The sequence below is a fragment of the Centruroides sculpturatus genome, unplaced genomic scaffold, assembly GCF_000671375.1.
Source record: "Centruroides sculpturatus isolate CEXI.00-Female unplaced genomic scaffold, Cexi_2.0 scaffold1108, whole genome shotgun sequence".
Classification (NCBI taxonomy): Eukaryota; Metazoa; Arthropoda; class Arachnida; order Scorpiones; family Buthidae; genus Centruroides; species Centruroides sculpturatus.
In genome coordinates this window covers 197,852-211,254 of record NW_019385232.1, presented here as the reverse complement: position 1 = coordinate 211,254, position 13,403 = coordinate 197,852, and the positions used below count along the sequence as shown (strand labels likewise).

The window sequence follows — 13,403 nt, the reverse complement described above, 5'->3', positions numbered from 1 at the left end:
TTGGGAATTGTACTACAAGTGCACACTTCAACCGGTTGTAGGAAACGACACATCCAAAGTATGCTACAACCATGCCATAATCACATGTAAAACAATCCCTCACAATAGATCAGACATTACATTCATTGAGAAATAAAATAAAACTATGTCATCAAAGACATAAGCTGTACTGTACCAAACATTCACAACATAGAAAACACATACACTGAAAAAATCAATAAATACTCATAATTTGCCACGAAGTAGTGTTGTGGAGAACAGAAACGGTAGTCCTTTCTCACACGTGTCATACCATACACATTACACAAAAGTATTGAAAATTAGGGCTTCACAGCAGCACCTACTTCACTCTACCGAAGGCTGCCATACTAAACACGTCACATAATTGGGAAATTCTTAAACCCAGATATATACACAAACAGCACGTAAACAAAAAACATTTGTTTTCCGAAGTTATGCCTGGACTTTGGTCTGGCATAGCACTAGGCATTGGTATACAAGTATATATCATGTAGAATGCATTCCAACACCACCACATAATAACAATTATTAATAGTAATCTTTAACTTATAACTTAATTTTATGCGAGTGAATATAATTATATAAAGGTTATATATTAAGATTATTTAATGTTTGCAGATAACACAAACGCTTACGTTTAGTAAATTTGACAAAGCTAAAATCAAAACAGGATCATGTTCCCCATTTATTTTTGATTATTTAAATGAAAATTTTTAAACAGAGTTTTTGACTTTATAATACATTTTAAATGATTTTTAATTACAATCTAACCGCTATCCGGATGTTAATTATGAATGATGATTGAATTTTTAACTCACTGTGTATATTTTGTGGAAAATACAATATTTTTATTATTAATTCCTTGGTCATTTTGATCTGTGGCCATACTTCTTCTTATAACATATCTAAATCTGAGAATACCAAGGTAGAAATTATAAATGAACAAAATTAATGCAAACTTTTTAACAACTCTTCGGAGTCTTCCAAAAAGAATGCTAGCAATTTTAATTATCGTAATTACGTTAATTATTATCTGAGAATGTTGGACATTACAATTTCTCAATGTGTCGTGCAGCACGCGGTCGACACTCAAATTCTTCCTGCTCTCGTCACGGCATATACGTATTCACTCCTCTCCTAGCATTCACAATTCCACTGCTCCGGGAGCCGTGGAATTGTGGCTGCTGCGAGAGGAGCGATTACGTAATTCCAAATCAACAAAATGAATGGTAGCATTCGTTTTGGAAGACCCCGTATTTATACAATAGCAGTCGTGATTTTGCCCAGGTCCAACATTCTTTTGGGTAAATATTAAATAGTTTTGATGTGATGATAATTTTGAATAACAGGTGGTAATATTTACAAATATTCACTTTAATTGTCGGAGCAAGGCGAAGCTGAGCGACGACTAACACTTGACATCATGCATCCCTTGTCAACATTATAACTCTAGAATGAGTTGTCTGATCTTGATGACATTTTCTAGGACGACTCACCATCTCTCAAGGGTGAACCGATTAAAATTTCAACTGTCAAAAATTATCCACTTTTGTAGAACTGCAGATAGGGGTCAAAACAAAGGTCGTGTTTTTCTTCATTATTAGAGGTCAAAATGAGCCGACTAAGGCTATGTCCTACGTGGCAGCGTCTATTTATCGAGCCTATTTATCCAGAGATGAACTTGATCAGTTCCAAATGGCAATAGAGCTACAGTATATCTAACAAACGAGCGAGTTAAACAAAGCAACGAAGACTACTCGCAGTCAACTGGGTGCCCCGTTGCTTATATGGCATCAGAAAACACTCCAGATATTGCCCCGCCTTCGTCCAAAGATGACTCAGCTTTTGGTCTCTCCAAATATTTGAATCTCTCAGTTAATTCCAGAATCGTGTCGAGAGTCAGCTTACGAGTGCAAGGAGGTCTCGTCAATAGTTCACTAGGAACTATACGCTACGTTATATATACCCCTAATGCTCGCCCTCCGGCTCTTCCTCTGTTTATTTTAGTGGAATTCGATAGCTATTAGGGACATTTCATCTATGGTAATGTTTCCAATAATCCCCATAACACACTCTTCGAACAATGACAGTATATTGCGATCTGGTAGACAGTTTCCCTTTACCTTAGCATACTCGTTTATGTATAGTCATCGAGTGAAAAAAAATAACTGACATGGTATTTTTAAACAGTTACAATAAAGATCGCTACGAGTCGATCTGTAAGTCCATGACCCATAGTGATAGACAGAATTTCATGATACTTTGGCATAGCAGTTAATTAATGGCTTATTCTGACCTTATATTTATACCTTTAAATGATACAATAGAAATCAAATATATTGTTGAGAACGAATGATTCTTTCTCTCTTTTTCCCCTCGTAATCTAGAAAATGGAGGTGCGAGCAGCTCGCTCCGACTACACGCTGATACATCGTTACATAACTAGTTTTTAAAAAAGAATACGTCATCGGGTATTTAATTATTTACTGGGAAAGGATTTTCTTAATCGACGTTTTGGGAAATTTTCAGGAATCTCCGACCATCCTGGAAGAAACGGAATCGAAAGAAGACAAGTCTCCCGAGTACTTGTACGTTCACGAGTCTCTTCGTCCCAAACCTTCGGACCCCATTCCCATCGAATTGTCTCCCAGGGCCGCTTCCATTTCCGGTAAGAAATCTCTCTCTCGACATCTGCGCTTAAAATATTAAAATAAAGCGACTCGCGCGCCGCCATCTTAGTTTCGTCTGGTGACGTCTGGGTAGTTCGACGGTTACGCCGACGACGAGAACGAAACGGGAACGTCGTTCGCCATGTTTTTCATATCGGAAATCGCCCGACGAGGTGGCATTTTAAGGTGGGGACGTTTTTCGAACGGGAAAGCGCGCATCACCACCGAAAGAGGGCGTCCGGACTTTTCCGTTTCTGCGCGCCACACCGGGCCAATCGGAGCGAATGTTTTTTTTTTCACACTTTGGATAAAATTTTACTGGCTACTCACGCCTGCGATTTTTATGTCAGGAAGCGAAGTGATAAACAAGCCATTTCCCATCATGCGAAGTCAGTCGGACTTTTCTCGTCCCAGGAGTCTGGAGTGCGAAAACGTCACCGCCAAAACCAAGGTGGAAAAAGGTATAAAACTCCTAACTAGTTAAGCACAAACGGAGCCCGTTTTCCACCCGAACATTTAAGTATCTCTCCTTTTTATAAATTATTAGTGATTAACCTTTTTAAATGTGTTTGATATTTGAATTGAATAACAGAGCGCAATGGCCTTCGGCAAGTCCAGTTTAAGTGTCGAAGTAAATCGAATTTCATCTTCGGAAACTTTTACGTATTCTCTAAACGGAATTCGGATCATTTTGGCCATTTAAATTCGACTTACGGAAGGTCGTTTTAACCTACACGCCACTGTTTGGTGCTTTACGAAGCTCGGCACCCGTTAAATATTTAATTTAATTGTCGATTATAACGTAAATGTGTTTCGGATTTTTGTAATTTCTAAATGTGCACGTGTAGTGTCTTAAATGTTAAATTGCACGCATTTTCTTTGTGTTGTTTGATCCGTAGTTACTTAAGGGATAAGGCAGAAATTAATTTAACAAAAGTCCAGTATCGAAATCGAGTGGTACGAAAGTGGATTTCCCATTCCTCGGAACGTGCTGGTTGTATTCTAGTGTTTCCGACCGTCCTCTTTTGTGGAAGATGCACTCGATGATTGTGACGTCGGAAAATGTCGAAGTTACCAAATACAATGCGTGGTATTATTTGTAATGTATTCTAAGTATGAAGTGTAGGGTACAAACCGAGCGCCCATCGTTTAATTTCGGGGTGTCGAAATTAATTTCTTAACTTGTGCCGTAATGTTTCTTGGGATTCTTCGGTTCGTGTAACGCCTGGTGTTTTTGCGGTACGTGTCCGGAAACGTCTCGATTGACGTAACCGCCTAAACTCGTTGGGAAAAAAATTGACCGTCAATTTATTTTTATACGTTAAAAAGATAGTCATTAGAACTAGCGCCAGTTCGACACGAGGAATTTCCAAATAAAATAAACCAGCAACGAGTTGCTCGACTTTCCCGGCAATATTAAAAATTTTGGTGGCGCCATCTATTATCATATTTTAAAAAATTTATATTTTTAACTATTATAAAATGGCAAAAAGCTTAATTTTGAGGGTACGGTTAGGTTTTATAAAAAGTTGTAAATGCTAATAGCCAGTCAAATCGTCAGTGAATCCGACCTTACTCGAGGTAGATGCGACTCCTATTATGTCCCCACCCCTCTCGACATTTAACCACCAAAATTTAATAGCATCGATCCCGTAATACACAAACCTCCCTGCAAAATTTCAGAAATTTTCGACAAAAATCACGGGAGTTAAGCTTTAAACAGGGTGAACAAAATCGTACCCCCTCCCACACACACACACACAAAGAGGAGATTTGAATTTATAGATGCCTCCGTCCAAAATGGCGGCTTTTCTAGCAGAATCCGCGCCATCTCCTAGATCCAGAGCTTCGGTCTGGCCCGTTGTTTCCAGCATTTTGCCCGCAGGATATTTTAATTTGATGTTTATGCCGCGATATTGGACTTTTGTTTCGCTGTTACACTTCCGCCTATGCCTTTTTTATGGATTTGGTATTAATTTTAANCCGTTCTCGAGATTAAGGAAGAACAGACAGACGGATGCCAGTGGGAATTCATAGGTCTACAATTTGAAATCGCAGCCCAATAATGTAAAGTATTGATTACGAAAATTTGCTTAAAAATGGAATTTTACACATACATTATTTGAGATATTTTCATTTATTGTCGCAATACATCGCTTCATTTCGTGTTGCGTTACACCCCTCGACGTCATAAAGCGCTGTACAGGGTGTAACGAAACTCCGTGCCAATATGTTCTCGGGTCAAAAATAAGCTTAAAGTTCTCTATAAACACTAGAGTTGCCAACTTTTTAAAAGTTATTTTATATATATATATATATATTTTTTTTATTTTTTACGTTTAGTAAAGTCGAATAAAGGAAGACCGAAAAAACATCTTCCAAATTATTCGATTTTGCTTCGTATTATTTGTGTTCGGAGTTTTGAATTTGTCTGTCTCTCTACATCTTTATTGTTTACTTGTCTTCCTGGTTTGCATGTCTTTTGTATTGTAGAAAGTCCCCACACCCAAAGTCTGGAAGACGTGTCCGTGACTAACAAAACCGACGATGACGTAGCAGGTGAGCTCCTCGCCTCTCCGTACTAATGAAAAGTAGTTGTAAACGTTTCTTCTTCTCCTCCTCCTCTTCGTCCGCCGCGAAGACGCTTTGGTGTTCTTTATCGTTTTCGGAGTGTCGAACGGCAATCTGAAAACGTAACCCTTTAAATTCATTTCTACCTACGTAAATCGGGAGTTTTTAAAGATTTTTTTTTTCCATCTTTTACGAATTGATGATTATCTTTTCTCATTTGGAAAACGAGAATAATAACTCTGGCATTTATTCGTTAGAAGGATTTCACCGTCACAGACATTCCATTCCCGGACAGCTCAGTAATTACTTACGAATGTGTAGCGCTGCCGACTTGCCCAAAGTTTGCGGTAAGATTTCCTTTTTATTTCTTCCTTCTCGGGGGTAACGTTAAGTTAAAGTCTGGTCTTTGGCGAAGTTACGAATTACTTAGAGGGGAACAAAGGGAAAGTGTTGCGATGCGATTGACTCGGATCGTCGAGTAAGAATTCCAGTTTGCCGGAATTTTTTTTCTTAGAAAATGGTCTTTGGCGGAGTTTAGAAATGGAGGAATGTTAAACAAAGTTCGAAAATTCGATCGCAGTAACAAAACATAATAATAGTAATCTTGGGTGGGATAAATAGGAACCATTAGGGATTATTTTTAGGGTCTTCGAAGCGCCGGCCGGATTTGGGGATAAATCAGGCGCGTCTGTGGATCCGGCCGGGATATTTCCTCGGTAGAAACCGAATTTTTAGCTTTGCCAGGTGTCTTTAGCCGCAAAAGGCTCCCTTCCCATTTCCCGGCTTTATTTCTTTCTTGATCTTCACCCGCCGACGCTGATTCCTTAAAATTTTCTTTTTCGAAATTCCTGCATCCGCCTTCCGGAAATTTTCAATTTTCGTGGACCGCGAACCCGATACTTCGCTATAGGTCGAATCCGATTAATTGTAGATAGGTGCCCCTATTTTCGGCCGGCTACGCCTCGGCACCCTGTTAATAACGGGTGCATTTTTTTTCGCGAAAGTGCGGTGACGTCATCCAGTTTAGGGTGGATGGACGCGTGCAGCGCGGAATGGCATATTAATTAACACTTTCGCCGCGCTGCAGCCCGACCACACGAGATTTTTGGAGTAGAGAGATTTTCTTACATCGAGAAAGAACTGGTGTTCAAAATACACTTATTCCTCGATTAAGAATACTATTTTGTGTAAGATGCGTCTGTTTTGCCATTTGAATTAAACGTGATTATTTGTGTAGAATTCGTGTTACATTTATTATCTACACTTTTTATTCTAATGTCAGTTATCTCGGTTATCCTGATTGAACTTTTCTCCATTAAAAAGTACGTCATTCTGTTCTCGCGTGAATGCGAAACGAACCATTATTGGTCACAGCAAAAGATCGATTTCGGCCGACTTTTTGCGGCACGCTTGCATCCATCCTTAGGAGACGTCCATTCCCGCTGCGAAAAAGCTTCGTAACCGCATCCTAAACGCTTGCTCTTTCAGGCTCGTCGGGAAGTCTCTTCAGCACGGCCATCATCAGCGGATCTTCCAGCGCTCCCGAGCTGAAGAACGCCGTACCGCCCACCGCTCCAGGTACGAATTCGTCCGTTTTCGTATAGATCGACCGCCCGACTTCCTCTTCCGTTTTCCGCCGACTTCCGGTAGAGTGGGGTCCCGTCCGGTTAGGGCTCCCCACTTCCGGCTTGGGCGAGGAAAGCGATAACTCGCGCGCCTAATTCGTAAGGAGAACGTCGGAATAAACGCGGTGACAGGCGTCGGTGCCCGTTATTTATTTGTGGTTTGTTTGCAGAAGGTTTCATGAGCGTTCCCACCATCCGTCCTCTGGAGACGTTGCACAACGCGCTGTCGCTGTGTCAGCTGGACAGCTTTCTGGAGAGGATGACCAGCGCCTCCTTCCGCCTGCCCCTGCAGTCGTCGAACAAGGCGGTGCCCTGCAACAGCGCCTCTTCCATCCACTCGTATTCGAACAATCACCCTGTGGCCCTGCCCATCGTTTCTCCTTCCAACAGTAAGTATCGATACGCGTCCAAGATTCTGTCCAAGTCCTACAAAGCGGTGACGCGTCGTGTCCAGACGCGAGCGGAAAACTGCCCCAGTCACGCCAGAAAGTACTACTTTTGTAATTAGACGTCGACGCTTCGCTTTTTTTTACATGAAACGAATAAAATATTTCTTTACACCTTTTGCGTTTTACTGATTCTTCTGTCCTTCGGGCGACGGATCGCGCGCGCCCCGTAACCCGTCTCCCGCGACTCGACCTTTTCCGTAGATTTGTAAACCCGGCGAAAATCGGGAACGAGCACTCATTTTCTAACCAGAAATCTTTCGTTGAAGGTATTATTTGGAGCGGTCCCCCGTCGTTCGTGTCCAGCAGCGGACCTTCCAGCCCCAATTCGTCCACCCTGGACATCTGGACGCGCCTGAGGCAGATGGCGGAAATGGACTCGTACACCACCAGCGAGTGTTCCGGACCCGACAGTAGAAACAGCTACAGCAACCCTCCTTCGCCTCACGATCCCCGACTATACAACAACAGTTTGTAGCGGGTCCCGACGCTTCTCTCCGTTCTTCACTTATTTATTAATCCGGAGGGGGGCGCCGTCCCCCGAAACATTCCATCCCTCATCCTGTACATAGATTCATCCGGATCATTCTGTGTATAGACGTGCGGGAAGTCTTCGTGTGTAGATATTCGGACCAGCGAATAAAGCACTTTCTTTCCTTAGCCTATCGCCCCTTCTTTCCCGTCGCAAAAAACGAAATCCGAGACGGCGCTTCCGTCGTTCGAACGTATTCGATTTTCGAAAGATGCGATTTTCGGCCGTGGCGTTTCTTCTAATTCGAATGGCGAAAGAGGCCCGCTCTCGGGGAAGCCGACCGCAGGTAAATCCGCTTCCGACGATTTCCGTTTCCGGTACTTTCTCGCTCCTACGGCCTGAAATTCGTTTTTAAAATAGTTAAACTCGGATTGCCAGTTCGTGCCGAAGCGTTGCGCGCGCGCCATTTCTAAATTCGAAAGCGCTTCCTGCCGGAGACGACGGGAAAAATTCGGCAGGCGACGTCGCCGACGGGTTTCGTCGCCCATCTGTATTTGATAGCCAGGAGCCATATCTGTATGTTTTATTTGATTCTTAATAAAACAGGCTGTGCCCCCACGAAACTTTCCCTTTTCATCCCCTTTCCTATCTCGCTTTACTTTTTCCCCTTCGCCTCTTCCCTTAATTACCTTTCCTCTACTCTTCTTCACACTCGGGCAATACCAATGAGTAGTCCCGAGTTTTCATCCCCTTTACGAAATTAAAATTGAAATCCTGGCTTCCGAACGCGTTTCAACGGGTCTCGCACGGTAGCGGCACGGGTGGCTCTACGTAGCGGAAAATTAATTATTCGCAACGAGCATCGTTTCTGGCCCCCGCCCAGGGCCTTATTTCTACGGCGCCAGAAAGGCCACTGGGAAATATTAAACTAAGGTCGTTAAGTAAACGAGAAGATCGGGCTCGGCTCTAGCTCTATAAAAGAAAAGCGGGTGGAAATTTTCCCCATAGCTGTAAGGGCCGGTTGGATTTTCTGGGTTTGGTTAATCCCGGTTTCAAAAGTCAACGTCCGTTCGGCGGGTGGCATTTAACACTTTTTTTTTCTCATTCAGGAGACGAGCGGACAAGACACTGAAACCCATCTCGTGCCTCTCGGGACTTACGTCAACGTGAGTACGCGCTTGCGGACGAAATCCGGACGCCGCGCGGGCCTTCGGTGCGCTCCCTTCGCGTGATCTCGCCATTAGAAACCCACGTAGGTGGCCACACCTTTCTGGTTTTTGATTCTCCCTCCCGTCTTCGGTACGGGCGGCCGGGATTCCATTCCGGGTCCCCCCCCTTCAGCGGTAGGCCGACGTCTTAAACGCCCGGTGGAATCCGAATCCGGAATCATCCGTACGTTAGGACGGGTTGGCTTACGGCGGCCGGGGATCCGGAAGTCTATAATAGAATTGGAGCTCGTCCCTTAAAGGCTAGTCGAAGAGTAATATACCTCTGTAAGTAAATAATTTAGTCCCCACCACCGCGCATTTCTTTAGCTCTCGCGATTCGTTAAACTTCGGAAGACGGTAAGAAGAATTCACAACCAGGCAGTGTGCGTGGATAAATTTAAATTTTTTTTTTTTGAAAATGGCCGCTAGGTGCCCTCTGCGGTACATTTAGGGGCAAAAGATACGGGTAATACGATCGACTGTGATTTTATTAGTAGCGAGGTTGCGGCCGAAGTTTTCATCTGTAAAACGTGAACGACGAGCGCCGGTATCTTGTAAGCGGTTTTCGACGTTCACGTTTTACAGATGAAAACTTCGGCCGCAATCTCGCTAGTATCGTGCCTCGTGCTTTACCCGTTAACTGGGGAGAGTCGCGCCGTCCTCTATCCGACTCCGTTCTGGAGAAATTCTCGAATTGAAATAACGTGATTTCCGGTCCGCACCGGAAGTTCTGTGCGTAGTTAACCGAGGCCTCCTGCCCCTGAGTTTCCGCATCCGGTCTGGACTTTCGTCGAATTCGGTCTCGAGATGCCGGTGGGAATTTATAGGTGTACGATTTTTAGAAAATTTTAGTCCGTTAACCAAAATAAAATAGAAATCAGTAAACTAAAATTGTCTTTCCTTCAAGTTTTCGTCGAGTTTAACAAATCGGAATTTCGTTCGGACCAGGCCAGCCCGACGTTTCGAAACGTTCGCCCGCCATCTATCGGTCGGAAAAGTATTATAAATCGCGATTCTCAAGATTTCTCGATCCATTCGATACGCTCGATTTGAAATCTTCGGTTTTGTCATACATTTAGGAAGGTTGGACCTCAAAGACCTCTTAAGCCAACCGCGCACGTACCGGTATACTCGAATCGAAAGGTGCGCCCGTTCGGGGATACCGGTACGCTTTAGGTCACGCGCGGTCGACCACCCAACGGGGATAGAGATTTTTTACCGGAATATACTTACGTATTCGACGTTCCGACAATATCGCTATAAGTGTTCTGTTGGCTCCGTCGAGTGCCGCTCGAGTGCACCGGACCGAGCGATTTTAAATTAATTATCGACAATGTATCAACGGTTAAGCGTAGCTTGTTTTTGAATAATAATGGTGATGATGGCAGTCGGGACGACAGATATATTGTAAAAAGTCGTCCTTTCGTCCACCTCGGATTTCGGGAACAAACTCTTACGACATTGTCTTTCGTTACGAATTTTGTCTTACGTGTTTTACGTATCGAGGCGAATAAGAACCTACAATAAAAGGCCGATTCCGCGGCAAGACCCTTCCCGAGGTGTGTGAAGTGGGCGAAAGTATGAAGACATTTCGTATCTTCAGTTTTTGCTTGAATTTTAAAATCGGAGACCGATAAATTCCCTCCCTCCTTAATCTCGAGAACCAAGTTAGATGTCCGGCACGACACTCTCGTTAACGAGGAAAGTGTGACGTACGGGGGCGAGACACTACCGAAATCGACAGCATCGAGATGTAAAATATTGGAGTCCGACATTGTGACGTCACGGAAAAGTAACTTATACTCTGGAAACGTTGGCGTTTGGAAGCGATTTTATTTTCCCGCTACAGAGCGGTTAGGACGCAATTTCCCCTTTAATCTCGGAAGCATTTGACGGCGTCCGGAAGATGGTCCTCTCGAATGACGAACGCCGGTCTCTCGACAGAACTACGAGGAGGCGGGATCGGAGAAGAGATTCGTCGCCGACCTGGAGAATTTGGACCGAGGAATACAGCGCTACGTTACTTACGTCGTCGTGGGCGCCGTCTTAGTCTCCGCCCTGATTTTCCTCCTGCTGATTCCTCTGGGTCGTTGCTGCTTTCTGTGCGTTCGCCACCCGCGACGCAATCTCTACTACTTTCTCGATTGCTGCTGTTTCTGTCGTCGGCCGAGTAAGTATGCTTCTACTCTTGTTCTCTTATAGTAATAAAAAGACTGCGATCCGTATCCGCAACAGGGAACGGGCCGTAAAATATTAAGGGAAACCTTAATGTTAAACCGTTATGTTTTGTTCTACGTATTGCACCGTTTTGTTTCCCTTTTCCGTATTCGGGGGAAACAAACCGATGCAATACGTAGAACAAACCATAACGTATGTAAAACACAAAACACGGTAACGGTTTTATAGTTGGCAATTTCTATGGATTACCGATAATCCATAGTAATTGCTGCAGGGGAGGAAATTTAGCATGGTTGGCACTGGCACTCGGGAAGATGGCCCGCCTAGTCCTAGATCGACACGGAAGAGGTAACCACCGAGGACGATGTCATTCCTATGAATTTCCGTTTCTCGCGAAAGGGTTGTTCGTTTTCGTAGAATGTAAACAAGTTTTCGTTCACATACTTCTGTTTTCCTTTGCAAATTTTTTTCCTCGAGTGGAACCTATGTTTTGCCCTCCTTTTATCTTCTTTCAGGCTACAGAGGAGCGAAGGCGTTGGCCCGACGAGAAGGGATAAAGATTCCCGAATACAACGAATACCGCAGGCTACTGGCAGACTATCCCCCGGACTCGCTGGGGGGCATCCTGAAGTTATTCCGAAAGAAATTGGACGCTAGGAGGCACGGCAGGAAGAAAGGGAGTTCGAAGCGCCAGTGCCTCCCCTCTCCTAACAAATCTTTACCGAATTGAGATCGGAGGTTTTTTCCGCCATCCGAAACCCGAATTCCAGCGCGATGGCGGGGATTCCTTTCGGAAAGTAAGGCGCAGAAGATTTATTTGACTCGTGGCTGGCATCGATAGTAACGAAATTCTATACGTAAAACGGCAGCCGAAAATTAAATAAATTTGTTATAGTACTACGACGCAGAATACGTGGCGAAAGAACAACTTTACAGATGTTATAAATGGGAAAATGGCAGTCTGGAGATTAATGTCGGAGACGGCTTTATAGCTGGTCTACGTTCAGCATTTGTGACGAAACTGTTTTTAAAACGTACAAAGTTAAATAAAAATCTCTTGCCACCAAAACTTCCTCCATTTCTAATTAAGATAGAAAGCCGAAACAACAATATTTTTACGTTTTTGGATTCGGACACCTGGAAACGTGGAGAGATGCAAATTTCGGGGGTTTGTGTGTGGTGGAGCACAATTTTGTGTACCGTGTTGAAGCTTAATAACTCCCGTGCTTTTTGTCGAAATTTTCTAAAAGTTTGCAGGGAGGTTTGTGTATTAGGGGATCGATATCATTAAATTTTGGTAATTAAATGTCGAGGTAATGGGGAGATAAAGGGGTCGCGTGTATCTCCGGTAGGGTCGGACTTAATGACTATTTACCAGTTATTAGCTTTTACAATTTTTATAAACCCCCATCCCTACCTTGGAAATTAAGCTTTTTGCCATTTTATAACGGTTAAAACTTTAAAAAGTTTTTAAAATAAAATATTATAACAGATGGCGCCAGTAAATGTCGCCGGGAAAGTTAGGCAACTCGCTGCTGTAATTTTTAAAACATACTTCGATGTTGTATTTCTGATCTGATTGTGACTTTGGTCATTGAATGAATGCTTCTATAATACAGATATTTGACGTAAGAAATGCAAAACAGATTATATTAGTGATGGAATATTACTCTATTTTTATTCGTTTATTAATTTCTTATACAGTATTTTCATTTGTATGTATTATTTGTACTCAGAAGGTCTGGTGTATATTGGCTAGATTTTAGGGTAGAGATGATTTTCTAAAAATTAAATGTCGGTTAACGAGTAAAAGTTTCATTATGTCTCTGACCTCACTCCATTTTCTTTTTATTTCTATTTAAACGTCGAGAAATGCGGGCGGGTTTTTCTCTACATTCGATAACTTCTGGGAAATCTAAACTAACCGTGTTCTTTTGTTTGAACATCTCTACGTGTAACCACGTAGAGTGTAATCCTTTGTTCTACTTTAATATAAAAGTTAAGTATTTTGTGAAGATCCAGTACTAATTCACATTATTTTCTGGAATATCCGACAAGGAGTTTAAATAATTTATAGGGGTTATTTTAGGGGGCTATTCATAAGCCTTTATAAGTTAGGATCTCGGTGTGTTGCCTATGATAATCTATTAATGCGATATTCTCTTTTATTTGGAAATTTGAAAACGGTCACACAGAAGTCCTATGATTTCCGA

The 13,403-nt window shown here is 42.9% G+C and overlaps 2 protein-coding genes across 6 annotated transcripts in view; both read left to right on the top strand.

The window, feature by feature from the left end:
• Positions 1 to 7,992, top strand: part of LOC111636499 (inositol hexakisphosphate and diphosphoinositol-pentakisphosphate kinase-like) — a 40,463-nt gene extending 32,471 nt beyond the window's left edge. For 2 of the 5 annotated variants that reach the window (XM_023381765.1, XM_023381760.1), the window contains 7 exons: positions 2,551 to 2,689; positions 3,041 to 3,151; positions 5,184 to 5,249; positions 5,519 to 5,608; positions 6,750 to 6,839; positions 7,057 to 7,275; positions 7,602 to 7,992. In XM_023381765.1, coding sequence (XP_023237533.1) covers positions 2,551 to 2,689; positions 3,041 to 3,151; positions 5,184 to 5,249; positions 5,519 to 5,608; positions 6,750 to 6,839; positions 7,057 to 7,275; positions 7,602 to 7,810 — 924 coding nt within the window. In that variant the 3' untranslated portion in view covers positions 7,811 to 7,992. The remainder of the gene's footprint in view (positions 1 to 2,550; positions 2,690 to 3,040; positions 3,152 to 5,183; positions 5,250 to 5,518; positions 5,609 to 6,749; positions 6,840 to 7,056; positions 7,276 to 7,601) is intronic. The other 3 variants (XM_023381761.1, XM_023381764.1, XM_023381762.1) reach the window with 3 other exon arrangements.
• A 47-nt stretch (positions 7,993 to 8,039) lies between these two features.
• On the top strand, positions 8,040 to 12,373 carry LOC111636500. The gene is made up of 4 exons (XM_023381766.1): positions 8,040 to 8,150; positions 8,914 to 8,970; positions 10,957 to 11,182; positions 11,706 to 12,373. Exons 1-4 carry the CDS (start codon positions 8,076 to 8,078, stop codon positions 11,918 to 11,920), a joined length of 573 nt encoding a protein of 190 aa, XP_023237534.1. The 5' UTR covers positions 8,040 to 8,075; the 3' UTR covers positions 11,921 to 12,373.
• Positions 12,374 to 13,403: the final 1,030 nt, after the last annotated feature.